The 16,964-nt window shown below is 62.7% G+C and overlaps 1 protein-coding gene across 1 annotated transcript in view; it reads left to right on the forward strand.

Moving 5' to 3' along the window:
- The window catches only part of DOK7 (docking protein 7), a 37,255-nt gene extending 26,494 nt beyond the window's left edge, over nucleotides 1-10,761 (forward strand). The window contains exons 12-15 of the mRNA XM_087434740.1: nucleotides 102-820; nucleotides 5,314-5,356; nucleotides 10,177-10,305; nucleotides 10,625-10,761. Coding sequence (XP_087290866.1) covers nucleotides 102-820; nucleotides 5,314-5,356; nucleotides 10,177-10,305; nucleotides 10,625-10,761 — 1,028 coding nt within the window. The remainder of the gene's footprint in view (nucleotides 1-101; nucleotides 821-5,313; nucleotides 5,357-10,176; nucleotides 10,306-10,624) is intronic.
- Nucleotides 10,762-16,964: the final 6,203 nt, after the last annotated feature.

The raw sequence follows: 16,964 nt of genomic DNA on the forward strand, positions 1-16,964 counted from the left end.
GAGTCGGGTGGGTTCTGGACGTCAGCTCTAACCCAGCCCCCCAGCCCCCGCTGACCTCCCCCAGCCCCTGCAGCAGCCTCAGCCGCCGCTCTCCGTCTCAGGGGATGACCGCAGCCTGTCCAGCTCGTCGTCGGAGGCCAGCCACTCGGACGTCAGCGCCAGCAGCCGGCTCACAGCGTGGCCAGAGCAGTCCTCGTCCTCGGCCGGCACGTTGCAAGAGGGGCCCGGGCTGGCGGCGGCCCAGGCCCCTGGGGAGGCCGCGCTGGGCGCCTCGAGGCCGCCCCCGAAGCCGCTGCGGCCGCGGCAGCTGCAGGAGGTTGGCCGCCAGAGCTCGTCGGACAGCGGCATCGCCACGGGCAGCCACTCCTCCTACTCGGGCAGCTTCTCGTCCTGCGCCGGCAGCAGCCTGGACGTGTGGCGCGCTGGCGACGACTTCGGCTCGCTGCTCAGCCTGCCGCCGGCGGGGGCGCCCGAGCCCAGCCTGTGCGCCTGCCCGCCGGGCGCGGCCGAGTACCAGGTGCCCGCTGCGCTGAGGCCCCACTACGACACGCCGCGCAGCCTGCGCCTCGGCCCCCGCGACCCGCCCGCGGCGCACGGCGGCCCCGACAGCGCGGGGCCCGGGGACTCGGGCGGCCAGACGTCCGCGGCCTGTCCCTCCGGCTGGCTGGGTGCGAGACGGCGGGGACAGGCGACGGAGGCCCCCGGCGGCGAGCCCGCACTGCCCAGCCCGGCCCCCGGCGAGTCCTGGGAGGCGGCCGTGCCCCCCGCCGGGCCCCCAACCGCTTTCTTTTCCGCGTGTCCCGTCTGTGGAGGCCTCAAGGTAAACCCCCCGCCCTAAGAGCGCAGCCCAGGCCTCGCCAGAGGCTGGCTTTGGCCCGCCCACGCCCCCACAGGAGAGGAGGGGGCACTTGCCCCCTCGCCCAGGGGCTGCCCTGCGTGCCATTGGTGAAGCCTGGACTGTGCGGCTCAGTGGGGAGGGCCCGGTGGGTGGGGGAGCGGGGCCTCTGGGAGGGGCCACGAGGCGGGGGAGGTCCGACTTGGATGCAGCAGAAGTGCGTTCTGGAAAGTGGGAGACTGCGTGGGGCAGGCCGGGGTCTGCAGAGGCCAAAGCCCAAGGATCAGGTGCTGGGGGCGCAGGCAGGCCCCGCGTCCCTGCCGGCTGGCGCTGTGCGCTTGGGGTGCTCAGGCCAGGAGGCCTCCTCCCCGACCTACCTCGTGGACGGCCTTACATTTCAGCCCGGGTCCCCTCCATGGTGCACAGTCACGCTGCCCGCTAAAAATCAAATCCCTCCACAGCACCCAGACACCCCAGTCCTGTGAATGCAAGCCCAAGGCTAACCTCCCTGTGCGTCCCGTGGTGTGTGTGACGAGCTTTACCCGTTTGCCCCTTGCCTGCCCCTAAAGCAGCATCCACAGGTCGCCCATCCCACAGAAGAGGAAACTGAGGCTCAGGAGGCCCAGGGACTTGTGGGGTCTGGGACTCAAGACCCCCGTGGCTCGCCCCACACCAGCCTTTCCCTGAACCTGACGGCTCTCGGGCGAGGAGTGGGCAGGGCCGGGCAGTGGTCTCCTTCTGTCGGGCCGGCTCAGCAGGGTCAGCTTGCCAGGAGGCCCAGCTGTGACAGTGCTGGGGCCCTGCACTCCCCTCCGCACTCCTGGCTGGGAGCCGGCAGGCGGGGGTCAGGACCAGAGGCTGCCAGGGCTCGGAGGGCCCGTCCGTTTGCACTCAGAGGCCAGACTCTGCCGGTGGGTCACCCCCTGGCACTGTGCCCCTTCTGCGCCCTCCGGGGTCCGTCTGCTCACCTGCATGGAGTGCAGCCTCGTGGCCTGCTGTGTGCGTTCTGCCATTTCAGATGCTCCCGCGAGATGCGTGGCCCGTGGCCGTCCGATTGTGGACTCTCTGTTGGCTTCGTTCCTACGGTCTGGAATCAGCCCCCATCCAGGGGCACACGGCTTCCTGTAAATCTGCCGCTTTGTACCTGCGCTGCTGGCTGAGGACGTTTGTTGCTCTTTTACATTTTTAAAATCTGACACTGTTTGTAATACATTCTTAGACTGGAAATAAAATGTTCTTTTCTTAGCGTCTTGTCCTTTTCCATTTGGCCAGCCCCCTCCACCTCCCACCCTGGCCCTCCCAGGGGGCCTCTGGCCTTCTCTGGAATCCAGGGCCCAGCCCCCTTGGCCTGAGCTCAGGAGAGCAGCGTGAGACCTCGCAGCCTAGTCAGCCTTCAGCCTGAATGCGCTCGAGGCGTGAAGAAGGAGAGGCGGCTCCAGACGCTCACGGGGCCTGTGTGTGTGTGCGCGCGCATGCATTCACATGCATGTATGTGGTGTGTGCACGTGTAACGTGTGCACATGTGTAACATGGTGCACACGTGTAAACGTGTGTGATGTTTGCATGTGCATGATGTGTGTGCATGTACAGGCATTTGTGTGTGGTGTGTGCCTGTGTGCACATGTGAGTTGCATGCACATATGTTTGGTGTGCACACGTGTGCATGTGCTCACGCACATGTGAGTTGCATGCGTGGTGTGTGCACACGTGTGTGTGTGGTCTGTGGGATGTGTGCGCACATAGGTGGTGTGTTCCTGTGTGTTCACTGCAGGCCACAGTGAGGTCCTTGGTGGTCCCTTGGGCTCAGGCAGGTGAGGGGGGACACGCCGCTTTCTGGGCCAGTGAGGGCCTTGGCTCTGAGCCTGGCACAGCCCCTCCCTGTCTCCCTCATGCGGGCAGAGCTCCGGGGATCCCAGCTCAGACCCCCTGCACATCCTGGGGACCCTGCCCTGCCACGCCCATTTTCACCCTTGCTCACCAACCAGTGGGGGCCCACTCTGCCAGGGGAGCCGGGGGGCTCCCGCCGCACTGCAGCGCTGGGAAAGGCCAGCTTGGTGGCCCCAGGCAAGTCACCACACCTGTCTGAGCCTCAGTTTCCTCTTCATAGGGGGGACACCAGTCCCCACCTCCCTGGGCACACCGAGTGGATCGATGAGAGGATGCACGTGAGTGCTGGGTGGAGGCCTGGTGACAAGAGTCGTCATCACACACACGGTGCTCTCACCTCCCCAGAGGCCCTGCCAATCTTGTTGCAAAAGAAATCAGGCTGTGAGCGGCTGCTGCCGGGGAGCTGGCTGGGGTAGCCCTGGGGGGCTGGGCTGTCTGCTCTGGCCAGAGCCCCTCGTCACCTGGGCTTGGTCCCACTGTTCTCCCGCGGGTCTCCTGTGTGGGTGCAGCCGGGGTGGGGCAGGCATTCCTCTGACCAGAAGAGACAGGCCCCAGTGGCTGAGTGACTGGCCCTCGCCATGTGAAGCGAGGGCGGGCTGGAGCTGGGCGTCTGCGTGCCCCTCCCGTGTGGGTATCCTGGCTGTGGACTCGGGTCTCCTTGACTGAGGTTGATGGCTGGGACTCCAGGGAACGGCCATCTGGGGGTGAGGCTGGAGGAGTGGACTGTGGCCCGCCAGGTGGGGACTCGGTCTTGCTGGGGGCCCTTGGCTGGAGGAGGCGTGGCCGAGGACCTGGGCGGGTGGGGCCTGGGCCGATGGCATGAGGTCCTCACCAGAAGAGGGAGGGGCCCTTCGTGGGAGTGCCCGCTGACCACTGTGACCCTCTGGGGACTGTTGGAGCCCATGACATCTAGTGCGATGGGGTGGCTCAGGAGGAGGAGGGCCTGGCCCCCCAGAGTGAGCGTGCCTCAGTCTTTCCCCAGATCCCTGGCGGCCCCAGGGGATGAGGTGGTGGGCACGGTGGCTTCTTGCCCCGTGGGGCTGGGCGGGGCACCAGAACAGCCTTTCACGGTGGGGGTGTCGCAGGAGGCATTCGCCTTCCTCTGTTCTCCCCAACGTGCTCACGTGGTGGGCCTCTTGCTCCTGCTTGGGAGCCGTGAGGGGCTCCGGCGCCGCAGGGTCACCAGCTCCTCTCTTCCTCCCCAGGGTGGGGCGGGCAGTGTGGGGGTTCTTCTCAGGTGCCCTGGGGCTTTCTATCGGATGTCAGGGCTGGGACAACTTGGGGAGCAGGCCCTCAGCACAAGTCCTCCTCACCTCCCCGGGGCTGCGCAGCCCACTTGCCCCACCTTGGTCCTGGCACCCTGGGGGGACAAGGTGGGTCTGCGTCCGCTCGTTTTCCATGGCGTCTTGCTGCATCCCGCCCACAGGCAGCGTTTGGGTCTGGCGCTGCAGCTGCAGGACTGGCCCCAGGCGGGTGCCATCTCAGGTGGGGCTCTGAGCAGCCGCGCGTGGGGCTCCTGAGGCAGGTGGCTGACCTCCTGTGTCACAGGCCTGCGGAGGTGGGCGAGGACTCAGGTCCAGAGGCCCGTGTGTGTGTGACGGCCTTCCGGGGGGTGGGGGGAGGCCTCTCGTCCCAGGTGTCGGAGCTCAGACACACCCCGCCCAAGTCGCCAGGGCTGCACGCGGATGTCTTGATATATGTGACAGGTTAGACCAGCCCAGCGTGCTCAGGGCGTCCCTCCAGCCTGGCTCAGGACCAGGGTCAGGGTGCTGTGTCCTGGGTCCATGGCACCCACCTCTGCCCTCCCAGAGAGTGGGTCGGGCTTCTGCACCCCCATTCCAGACCCTGCCCCCCACGAGGGCCCACTGCCCGGCACGCTCCCCAGAAGCACTGCGGATGCCCGACCCTTTCCGGTTACATGCCTTGGCCCTGGTGTGGCCTGTCCTGAGGGCTTTGGGAGATGGCAGCCCAGCAGCAATGAACGTGCCAGCCGTGGGTCACCGTCCCTCCCTCCTGATCTTCTGGCTGACCCTTCCCCCCGGCTCTAGACCACCACAGCCCAACACCGCCTCTTCCCCCGAGTCTGTCCGAACCTCCAATGGGGCACCGCGAGGAGATGCTGCGGTCTGGGGGACTTGGCTCCTCTCACGGGGTCCTGGGTGGACCCCCTCGCAGGTGCTGCTTACAGTGGCCGGCAGGGCCCAGGGCCAGGGCACGCATGTCACAGCCCTGTGCATCTGGCTACAAATCCCGCTGCGCAGCGGGCCGCACATGGTGGACGGTGGGGCTGTGAGCCAACGAGACGTGTTTACAAGGACAGGCAGGGCTGGGTTTGGCCGGGGGGCCCGAAGTTCCCACCCTTTCCCCAGACGGGGTCATGTGGGCATCAGGGCTCGCGGGTCGGCCGGAGTCCTAGGGCATGTGGTGAGGGGCCCCTGGAGAGGAGGAGTCGAGCCTCAGGCTGCTCTCCCCTGTGGGTGGTCTAGCCCCCAGTGACCTGTGTCCCCCCTGGGGTTAGCATCTGGTTCTCAGGACGGGGCAGGATGAGTGGGAGCAAGTGGACAGACTGATGCCTGTTCTCTTTGGTCTAGGGAGCGGCTGCCTCCCCACCTGGGATCCTGACGGCGCGCGCAGGTAGGCCCGGCTTTGGGACCAGCTCCCATACAGCCGTGGGACAAGGGATGTGGCGGTGGAGGTGGCCGCAGTTACAGCCCAGCCAGAAAGTCTGTACCAGATAGGGCAGCGGAGTGACAGTGGACAGAGGGGGAGAGTGGACAGAGGGGTGACAGTGGACAGAGCAGTGACTGTGGACAGTGGGGGACAGTGGACAGAGGGTGACAGTGGACAGTGGGGGACAGTGGACAGAGCAGTGACTGTGGACAGTGGGGGACAGTGGACAGAGGGTGACAGTGGACAGTGGGGGACAGTGGACAGAGCAGTGACTGTGGACAGTGGGGGACAGTGGACAGAGGGTGACAGTGGACAGTGGGGACAGGGGACAGTGGGGGGCAGTGGACAGGGGGGGGACAGTGGACAGAGGGGGACAGTGGACAGAGGGTGACAGTGGACAGTGGGGGACAGTGGACAGAGGGTGACAGTGGACAGTGGGTCACAGTGGACAGAGGGTGACAGTGGACAGTGGGGGACAGTGGACAGAGGGTGACAGTGGACAGTGGGTGACAGTGGACAGTGGGCGACAGTGGACAGAGGGGGACAGTGGACAGTGGGGGACAGTGGACAGAGGGTGACTAGACAGTGGGGGACAGTGGACAGAGGGGGACAGTGGACAGAGGGTGACAGTAGACAGTGGGTCACAGTGGACAGAGGGTGACAGTGGACAGTGGGTGACAGTGGACAGAGGGTGACAGTGGACAGTGGGTGACAGTGGACAGAGGGTGACTAGACAGTGCGTGACAGTGGACAGAGGGGGACAGTGGACAGAGGGTGACAGTGGACAGTGGGGGACAGTGGACAGTGGGGGACAGTGGACAGTGGCGGACAGTGGACAGAGGGTGACAGTGGACAGTGGGTCACAGTGGACAGAGGGGGACAGTGGACAGTGGGTGACAGTGGACAGAGGGTGACAGTGGTCAGGGTGACAGTGGACAGTTGGCGACAGTGGACAGAGGGGGACAGTGGACAGTGGGGGACAGTGGACAGAGGGTGACTAGACAGTGCGTGACAGTGGACAGAGGGGGACAGTGGACAGAGGGTGACAGTGGACAGTGGGGGACAGTGGACAGAGGGTGACAGTGGACAGTGGGCGACAGTGGACAGAGGGTGACTAGACAGTGCGTGACAGTGGACAGAGGGGGACAGTGGACAGAGGGTGACAGTGGACAGTGGGGGACAGTGGACAGTGGGGGACAGTGGACAGTGGCGGACAGTGGACAGAGGGTGACAGTGGACAGTGGGTCACAGTGGACAGAGGGGGACAGTGGACAGTGGGTGACAGTGGACAGAGGGTGACAGTGGTCAGGGTGACAGTGGACAGTTGGCGACAGTGGACAGAGGGGGACAGTGGACAGTGGGGGACAGTGAACAGAGGGTGACTAGACAGTGCGTGACAGTGGACAGAGGGGGACAGTGGACAGAGGGTGACAGTGGACAGTGGGGGACAGTGGACAGAGGGTGACAGTGGACAGTGGGCGACAGTGGACAGAGGGGGACAGTGGACAGTGGCGGACAGTGGACAGAGGGTGACAGTGGACAGTGGGTCACAGTGGACAGAGGGGGACAGTGGACAGTGGGTGACAGTGGACAGAGGGTGACAGTGGTCAGGGTGACAGTGGACAGTTGGCGACAGTGGACAGAGCGGGACAGTGGACAGTGGGGGACAGTGGACAGAGGGTGACTAGACAGTGCGTGACAGTGGACAGAGGGGGACAGTGGACAGAGGGTGACAGTGGACAGTGGGGGACAGTGGACAGAGGGTGACAGTGGACAGTGGGCGACAGTGGACACAGGGGGACAGTGGACAGTGGGGGACAGTGGACAGAGGGTGACTGGACAGTGGGTGACAGTGGACAGAGGGGGACAGTGGACAGAGGGTGACAGTGAACTGTGGGTGACAGTGGACAGAGGGTGACAGTGGACAGAGGGTGATTGTGGACAGTGGGTGACAGTGGACCGAGGGGTCACAGGGGCCAGAGGGGTGACAGGTCAGAAGGGTGGCAGTGTGCAGCCAGGCCAGCCCTGGCCAGGGTGGGGCAAGGCAGGGCAGCGAGCGGAGGACAGGTGGCTGAGTGTGGCCAGCCTGCCCGGGAGGGGTGCATGGACAGAGGGGACAGGGTCAGGGCTGGCCTGGAGCCCCAGCCTCTAGGAGGGCGCCGTGTCCTCAAGGCGACAGAGAACAGAGGTGAGCGATGGTCCGGGAGACCCTTGATGGTCGGGGTGATGGTGACTGTGGTGGGGGAGGTCCGGGCAGCGAGCGAGGGAGAGACGCGGGGCCACCCCAGGGTCCTGGAGAAGCCGGGTTAGAAGGTGAAGGTCGGCGGACGCTGGCTCTCGCGGGGGAGGCCAGCAAGTTGGGAGAGAGGCTGAAGGTCGGGGGAGGTTGGCCTCGAGCGGGTGGGGCGGGGTGGCTGGAGGTCAGGGGTCAGCTCTGGGCCTCATTTTCTCGGTGGAGCCTCCGGCGGGGGGCGGGTCCCGAACAAGCTTAGACTATCCCTTCCTCAGAGGCGCGTGGCATCCGTTTGGGGTCAGACCCTGCAGGCCGAGCAGGGCCCAGGCCCACCCGGAGTGGACATCCCTCCGGGGGCAGGAGGGGACTGGCAGGGACCCGGGCAAGCAGGGTCAGATGGGCCCACAGGAAGGCCCCATGCCCACCGGCCTTGGGGGTCCCCGGGTTGGGATGGGGCCCTGAGGACCATCCCCTGACAACAAGAGGCTGCAGGTGGCCTCCCAGGCGATCCTGGATGCCTCTCCCCAGAGCCACCCATGCCTGGGGGGGTGTCTGTTACTCAGAAAAGGCGTGCGCGCCCCGGGAACCGGGACGGGACCGGCGCTGATGGGGCGGGGAGGACAGGCGTCAGGATCTGCTGGGGGACACGGATCCTTTCCACTGAGGCCAGGGGCTGGGGAGGGTGGCGCCCTGGGTCTGGCGGGGGACAGAGATGAATGGGACCCGAGGAAGTGTGGCCAGAGCCACGGGGATGGGCGGTGGCGGTAGGGCGGTGGGACCAGGCCTGCATGGTCTGGGGAGAGGCCGGGCAGCACTCACCTGTTCTTGGCTTTGTTCCGGGAAGCATGTGAGGCAGCTTATAAGATGCTCACAAGAAGCCCAAACAGACTGAACCGGCCGAGGGAGATGGGCGGTGAGCTAGGGGTGGGGCGGGGACCAGAGGGGGCCGTGGAAGGAGAGCAGGGGTGGGGGCTTTCCTCCGGGGGAGGCACAGTTTGGGGCAGGTATGAGACGCAGTACCCCCTGGCTCACACAAACACTCCTTAGAGGCCATGACCTTGGGTCAAGCCCCAGAGGCCCTTTTGCCTTTGAGAGACCCCTGTGTGGAGGCTGGGCCTCCTTCCTAGACTCCCCTCAGACCCTGTCTCAGCCCCCCTGCCGGGTCTCCCAGCTCCAGCCAGGCCTTTGCCCCCGCCTGCTTCACCTGCCATCCCTGCTTGTCTCCACCCCTCTTGGCTCATGCCCCCTTCTCCAGGCAGCCTGCCCTGATTTCCCCTGGCCCCGCTGGTCTAGGTGCCTCCCCTGGGCGCCTCTGCCTGTTGTGGTGGATGACATGGGGGAGGGGCTGCGTCTGCCCCTCTGTGTGCCAGGGCCCACCTGGCCTGGCCGGGGAGGGTCCTCACTGTTTGTTGGGAGTACGAATGGGTCCTTGGATTCCCCTGGACATGGTGTCGCAGGCCCCTCCTTGCCGCCTGGGGGGCAGAGGGCCCTGGCCCTGCACGCCCACCAAGGCGCTCCCTGTGCCTGGCTGCTGGCTGCGTGGGCGGAGGTCATCTTTTCTCGTGGTGGATTCCGTGAGCTATAAACGCAGCGGATTTACGGAAATCCTCTCCTCGGAGCGGAGATTTTCTGGGGATTGGAAACACTCAGCCCGTCCTGTTTGATGAGGGCGCAGGACACTGCGAGCTGCCAGATCGAGGCCAGCTACATGACCTCGCCGTGCCCCATGTGGGCCCCGGCAACCGAGGGCCCGAAGGAAGCTCGTGCTGTCCGTGCTCCCTGGAGGGCAGCGGGTCTCCAGCAGGGGTGACCAATGGTCCTGGTTTGCCCAGGACCTCCTCATTCCAGCACTGAGTGGCCCGCACCATCAGCTGCTGGGACATGGGACAGGGCAGGGGAGCAGTTTCTTGGATCGGGGGAGGGGCCTTGAAGTGCCTGGGGCCATCCCGGAGGAGGTGTCACTGTGGATGGAAGTGTGGGCCTGTGCTCAGGGAAGGTCCCCTGGGGGTCACCAGTCCAGAGCGGGTTCCTGAAGACTGGAGCAGGCGGAGTGACCGAGGAGGACCTCTGAGGGCAAGGGCTGGGGCGTGGACAGGGCAGGGGTGTCCTGCCTGGGAGGGGCAGGGCGCTGGGGAGCCAAGGACAAAATGGCCGGGAGGGACAGTCATAGGAATGAGGGGCTGAGGGTGCGCGGCAGGGAGGATGGAAGAGTGTGGTCGCTTGACTCTGGCGGGCCATGGGGGCCTGTGTGGGGGGCAGCTCAGTGGCGGCCCACCCACTGCAGCAGGCAGAGCGTGTACGGGATGGGGGCACACCCTTTCCAGAAGCTCAGTGGTGAAGGGAAGAGAAAGGCGGGCGCCTGGATCAAGGAGGGACGTAGGGGGGTCTCAGGATGGGCAACGATGGTCCAGGGAAATCAGGGAGTGGGGGAGGCCCCCTAGGCCCTGGAGAGGTGGAGGGTGGGAGATGTGAGGGGTGGGGTGGGTGGGGAGCTCTCTGCTGAACAGTCTTGGTCAGCTCAGCCCTTGGACTCACAGCCCCCTCTCCACAGGAGCCCTGGGGCCCGAGAGCCCGCGCCGCGAGGCGCCCACCTACGTGAACCTCCCCGCCAGCCCCTCCTCCACGACGCAGCTGCACTACATGGGCCTGGAGCTCCCGGAGGCGGGCGCGGGGATCCGAGGTGCGTCCCCGCCTGGGGCCCGACAGGTGCTGGGCCTGCAGCCCTGGGGGCCCTGGAGCCCTTAACCTCCATGCCTGGCACCTCAGCCCTCAGCAAGGTCCTCTTCCTCCTGCTGAGCTGTGTCCCCGAAGGTGTCACCCTGCCTGCGTCCTCACGTGGGGACCTCCCCGCTCAGGTCCTGGCTGGGTGCATGGTGTGGGTGGAGCTCCCAGCCCCAGCCCCCATCACCCTGTCCAGGCTGAGGCCTCCGTGGGACGCCATGTGGGGCTCGTGCGAAGCTGAGGGGACAGTGGGGCCGGCTCACCTGGGCTGTTTTCAGGGGCCGGCGCTTCCCGCTACGCACAGATCGACATCACAGCCACCGAGGTGGCCCACCGGGTGGGGGCCCGGCATGCACAGAGCCGGGAGGAGCGGCTGCCCGAGCTGGAGCAGAGGAGAATGGGGGCCCCACAGTGAGGCGGCCGGACACCCCCGCCACGACTGGACAATCCAGAGCGGCCAAGCAGGCGGCCCCCTTCTGCTGGCAACGGCCCGGGGCACGAGGGGCCCGGCCTCTCTGCGGTCATCTTTGCTGCATCCCCGGTGGTCCAGGCTCCGTGATTCGTGGCTTCCTAGCCGCACGGTGGGCATGGCTGGTCCCTGTGCCCTGGTGCGGGTGGGTGGAAGGTTCCGGCCCTCCTCGCCTCGCTGGTCATGGGTGCCTAGAGCTGACCCTTCTTCTGGCCTGAACTAATCACTCTGGATCTCAGCAGGCGGGAGGGCCACGTGCCCGGTGTCAGGGAGCTTCTGGATGGTTACCCGAGGCAGCGTCTCAGCCACAGGCGGCCGGGGGATTGGGAGCTGTTTCATGGACCCTGGGATGCAGACCGCCCTCCCTGCCTGGAGGTGGTCGCCACCCGACTGATGACAGCCATACAGACATGTCTCAGCAAAACACACGTCCCCACCCACACTGAGCGTCCTGCAGCCGTCGGCTCAGGGACCTCCAGCCCCCGGCTGCCCCCCTTTGCAGGAGCCTCCACTGCTGCCCGAGCCCTGGGCGCGGGAGGATCGCTCCACGTTCCGACCTGTCAGGCGCCCACGTGGCCCCACACGCGTTGACCTGACCGAGTCGCTTCTGGGGACCCAACACTGTTAGTCGTGTAAATAGTTCAAAATGGTTACTGTCCTATTTTTAACAACGACATTATTTTCCTGAAGGATGAGGTGCTTCCTCTGTCTCACGCTGTTTGCAGTGGGCTGCAGCCCTGGACACGGTTCTGCCGTCGTGACACGGGGGAGGGGCTCAGGGCCCGGTTAGCCCCCCCTTGGCGGGTCCGGGTGTGCTTCCTCCTGACCCTGCCTGTGGCCTTGCCGGAGGCACGTGGCCTTTCCGTGACTCAGTGATCGGGGGAGTGATGGTCCCGGCTCCACTGGCTGATGGGGGTCTGGACACTGGGAAGTTGCCAGAGCTGGTGGTGGGCTTCCTGCTGTTCCTCCCGAGGCCCTGGGCATGAGAGGGAAGCACCAGGCTGGGCCTCCTACCCTGGTCTCCGAGACCAGATGGGGCCAGGGGCTCCAACCACGGCCCACCCACAACTCTCCCCCCACTCCCGCAGCCCACCAGGGACCCAGGGAATCTGGTGAGCTGCCCCGGGAGCACGAGCAGCTGACACTCCTCTCGCTCTCCTCCTCAGCTGGGGTCCCTCGGGCTGGTGGGTCCCAGAACACAGCCCCCCTCGCCCTGCCCCATCTTCTGAGCTGACCTCTGACTGCTGGGGAAGCCCATAAGCCTAGGTGGTGGGAAGCAGGCTCAGCCCTGAGCCCATGGGGGTGAATGTCCCAGGTGGGATGCAAAGGCCCTGGGGCTGATCCAGCAAACAAGTCAGGCTCTCCGTCTGGAAGGACCCCAGTAGCACACTCTGGACATTCTAGGGTAGCAGAACTTTCCTTTTAAGCTGCAAGTGGGGGGTAAAGCATGGCCAGTGCACCCCAGTCCAGGGCTCCAGCGGTGTCAGGGTCCACTTGGACGGGAGGGGGCTTGGATGTCCATGCCCCAGGCAAGCAGCACGCACCAGCTCTGGAACAGGTAACTTGGAGTCCTGGGCCTTACCAGTGACCTTGAGTGGCTGCGTCTGGGTCTCCTGTTTTCAGAGTTGGATAAGCCGCTGTTTGGTGATGCTAACATGGGGTTGTGGGCATCCACGTAAAACATCCTGAAGGGCCGGGCTCAGACCCCAACGCCCAGCAGGACTTGGGCCCCCTTCCGTTCCCGCCCCTGAGTCTGTTTGCCCCTCGTCCTCTGCCCCATGGTGGCAAAGGGGTCTGCTGGCAAACATCCACCTGGAGACCTGTGGCTGCGGGGAGAGAGCGGAGTTCCCTGCGGGGTCAGCCAGGCTCGGCCAAGGGCACCATGTGAGGGATGGTGGGTTGGGGAGCGGGTGCTGTGCAGGGAGACAAGCGTCCGCGCTCACTGAGGTGCCCATGGGGCCCACAGAGTGGAGGGGCCACGGGAGTGAGGACGCCAGCCAAGGCCACGGGCAGGGGTTTGCCCCGAGGCATGGCGGCTGCCCTCCAGCCCAGGGAGGCTTCAGGAGTGCTGGGGCTAAGCCAGCCAGGGCGGCCACACAGGGCCGAGGCGGGGCCGGACACACGCCTGTCCCTCCTCTGGAGCTGTGAAGGGCAGCCGGAACCTGACATCGGGGTCACCCCTGCAAAGCTGCTGCAGCTGCGAGGTGAGGCCCACAGGCCGTAGTACAGCAGTGGACGGGGGTGCCCCAGCTTGAGCCCAGGAAGGGCTCCCCACCTTTGCTGAGGGCAGGGGCACCCGGCACCCTGTAGCGACACCCCAGGCCACTGCCCTCCTGGCTCCCTGCGTGTCCTCTCATGCCCTCTGCCCGCAGGTCCCCTCTGGCCTCTGGGGGCCCAGGCTGGGGCCCTCCTGCTGGCGTAAGGGAGACTGTGCAGGTTGTACACAGACCCACAGGGCGTCGCCTCATCCCCGGGTGCCCCCAGCTGGAGGTTGGTGAGGAGCTGCAGGGTCACCCATACTGGGTTGGGTTTAGCGTCTCAACCCGGGAATATGAGCGTTGGGACGGGACACTTGACTGCCCGTCAACAGGGACTGGTGCCTGCGGCCGGGCACGTCCATCCTGCAACGCTGCGTGGCTGTGAAAACAAAAGGCAGCTCGCGCCCAGAGAGGAAGCCCTCGGGACACCCAGGGGAAAGCAGGCAGGCAGTGGGGCAGCATGAGCCACCTTCTGTGTTCACACGTGTGTGCACACGTGCAGTCTCGGGAAGGGACCCAGGACCCTGTCTCTGGGGAGAGAGACTGCAAGGAGACAGGGAGGTGTCACTGGACACTTTGGACACACAGACAAGGGACCCTCGGGTACCCACGACCCAGCCTAAGAAGAGCTGAGGCCTGGATTCTCGGCCTCGCAGCCCAGAGGTAACCACACACGGGGTCTGGCCTCTGCACTCCCACATTGCTTGGCTTGCTTAGTTTGTGCGGATGGCACCTACTGCTGGCATGCCCGTGGCCTGCCTTCTGCTCAGCGGGAGAGGCGCTCGGTTCACCCCACCTCTGCAGTCCCAACACGGCGGGGCCGGCCTGTTGTCACGGGTCCATATGGGCACCGGGACTGTGCAGCCTCGAGGACGTGGCACCATGCTGAGTGGGCGCTGCGCAGGCCCGGGCCCGCTCAGGCTGCACACCCTGACTCTCCAGGCTTTGTCACGTTGTCTTCCCAACCGGCTGTAAAGACAGACAGCTGGGAGCAGGAGGCTCCAAGACTGGGCCGGCCCAGTGGCTTCACCTCCGACTATTAGTGAGGCTGCACGTAGTTCCACAGGAAACTACGTCCACCGGACGTGAGTCTCTCCTCCAACTGCCTGCTTCTCTCTGTTGATCTTTACTATCGGAGTGTTTATCAAGAGACAATAACAATGATCTGTAATGTTTTTGTTAATATTTTTAATCAGATATATTCCACATGATTTAGAATCAAATTGGTGCACCAGGTTTGTTACCAAAGACCCAGCACCCCCACCCCCTCACTGTGCGCACTCATCATTAATATACGGTCAACTCGCCCTTAGTTGTACGAATCTCCTCTCAAAAGAGTCCAACTTATTAGGCTGTCAATCAATTTCATTTTCTTGAGTAAGTCTCTTCTGGAGCCTCCTGGCCTGCTCCGTTCAGGAGCCCACTGTACAGCTCTCACCCCACAGCCCCTCCTGGGTCGACCCTGCCTCGTGGGTCTCACGTCTGCTTTCTTGGTTTCCCTCTGTTGTTTTAAGGAGTGCTTCCTCCAGTAGCAACCTAAGAGAGGGCACGGGGGGCATCTGAGCGCCCACACGCTTAGAAAACGTCTGTACTCCCTTTCACACCTACTGCCGGCTGGGTTGGTACAGACTCCTCGGTTGGAAAGGCTTTTCCTCCACAACCTCGAAGGCTCTGCTCTGCAGCCCCGCAGCTTGTGCTGGCACGTGGGCCCTTCCGACTGTCCTGAGTTCCGTTCTCCCCTCTTCTGTAACAGTTGCAATCTTCTCATTGCCTCCGCTTTTAGTTGCACAATTATGATTTCCACCTCCTCTACGGGGCCTTTCACTGTGGAAACCTGCTCTGCAGCTGCGGGAACTGTTGTAGAATTACTTGGTTTCTCCACGTCCTCTGATCTCTCCTGGGTCCTATTATTCAGATTGCTGGACCACCGAGGTCACTCTTTAAGTTTTTGTACTTTTTCTCTTTTATTTTCCTTTTTTTTGTGGTACTTCAGTGTGATTTCCTCCACTCTTATTTCTCAGTCTTCAGGGTGTTTTATTTCTGCCACCAAATGTTTAATTCCCAAGAGCCCTTTTGTTCTCACTATATCCTATGGCATCCTGTGCTTGTTTCATATGTGCACTTTTATCTCTGAGGACTTTCTTATATTTTACAAACAGAAAACCACACAATCCTAAGTGTACACTTGACAGACTTTGACACGCGTGACCCGTGTACCCACCACCCACATGAGACAGAGGGCACTTGCCATCACAGCTCCCTCCTGCCCCTTTCCAGGCAACGCCCACCCCGCCAGCTGACCATGAATTTGACTTCCATCCCTATGGACCAATTTGGTCTCTTAGCTTTAGCTTCTTTTGCTCAGCATAATGTTTTTAGATTCCTCTATGTTGTAGCAGCAGTTCATTCTTTTTCAACTGTTCCCATATTCCATCATACAAACATACCAGAATTTATTACCTATTCTCCCACTGAGCGTCATTTAGGTTGTTTCTGGTTTTAAACGAAATACAGTTGCTATGACATTCTTGTTTAGGTCTCCTGTGGACAGACACATTTATTTCTCTTGGATAGGAGCAGTAGTGGAATCGCCAGGACACAGGATAAGCAAACGTTTAAGTTTTAAAAGAAACTGCCAAGTTTCCCAGGGTGGTTTGGCATTCTGTATGCTCCAGCAGCAGCAGGAGAGTTCCGGTAGCTACTCACTGTCACCAAGCCTCGGCCCAGGGCTGTCCTGGTTTCAGCCCTCCTAATGGGTGCTCATCAGCTTGCCTTTCTCTGATGACTAATGACGTTGGGCACCTTTTCAGTGGCCTCGTGGACGTCTTCTCCAGTAAGGGGCCTAATTCTTTCATCCATTAAAAAACTGTCCTCTCCCCGAGGGAGGCACAGGGCTGGAACCCAGTGCGCCTGGATGGCCGAGCCCTGGGGCGAGGCGCTCAGTGCTCCAGTGCAGCACTGCCTTCTGGCTCCCTCAATTCTGCCCCAGGCGGACCTTCACAGGTGGTCCGAGTCCACTGCTTTTGAGGAAATCTGTGTATTATTTAATACAACACATTTATTTTCAGTGTGAGGGTCCAGATAAGCCAGCCTGTTGTTACTGGAAGTGGAACTCTCTTGTTCTTTTTCAAAACAAGCATTTATGGTTATAAGTTTCCCTCTAAGCATCACTCCAGCCACATCCCCAAAGTTCTGGTGGGTAGTATTTTCACTACCATTCAATTGAAAATGTTTTCTAATTTCTGACACGGTTTATTCTTTGATCCCTGTGCATTTCTAAAGTTTCTAACTGTACTTATTTCCATTCTTTTGTTACTGACTTCTTCCTTAATTGCACTGAGGTCAAGAATGTCATCTGTGTCATTCTAACCTACTTTGTGAAAATTATTGGCATTTGCTTTGTGTCCTGGTACAGAGCCAATTTTTTTTTTTTTTTAAAGATTTTATTTATTTATTTTTCCCCCAAAGCCCCAGTACATAGCCGTCTGTCATAGCTGCACATCCCTCTAGTTGCTGTATGTGGGACGCGGCCTCAGCATGGCCGGAGAAGCGGTGCCTCGGTGCGCGCCCGGGATCCGAACCCGGGCCGCCGGCAGCGGAGCGCACGCACCCAACCGCTAAGCCACGGGGCTGGCCCCAGAGCCAATTTTTAAAATGTTCCATGTATATTTAAGAATGTTTTCTCTAAATGGGTGCAGTAGATCAAGCTTGTTAATTGTACTGTCCATTCTTCTATTTTTTTTAGTGCGGGAGGAAGATTAGCCCTGAGCTAACATCTGTGCCCATCTTCCTCTATTTTGCATGAGGGATGCCGCCACAGCACGGCTGCTGAGTGGTGTGTAGGTCCGCGCCCGGGATCTGAACCTGCACACCCCAGGCCCCCGAAGCGGA

Source organism: Ceratotherium simum, chromosome 8 (genome assembly GCF_057802395.1).
Source record: "Ceratotherium simum simum isolate JZ-2026a chromosome 8, ASM5780239v1, whole genome shotgun sequence".
In the NCBI taxonomy this organism is placed as follows: Eukaryota; Metazoa; Chordata; class Mammalia; order Perissodactyla; family Rhinocerotidae; genus Ceratotherium; species Ceratotherium simum.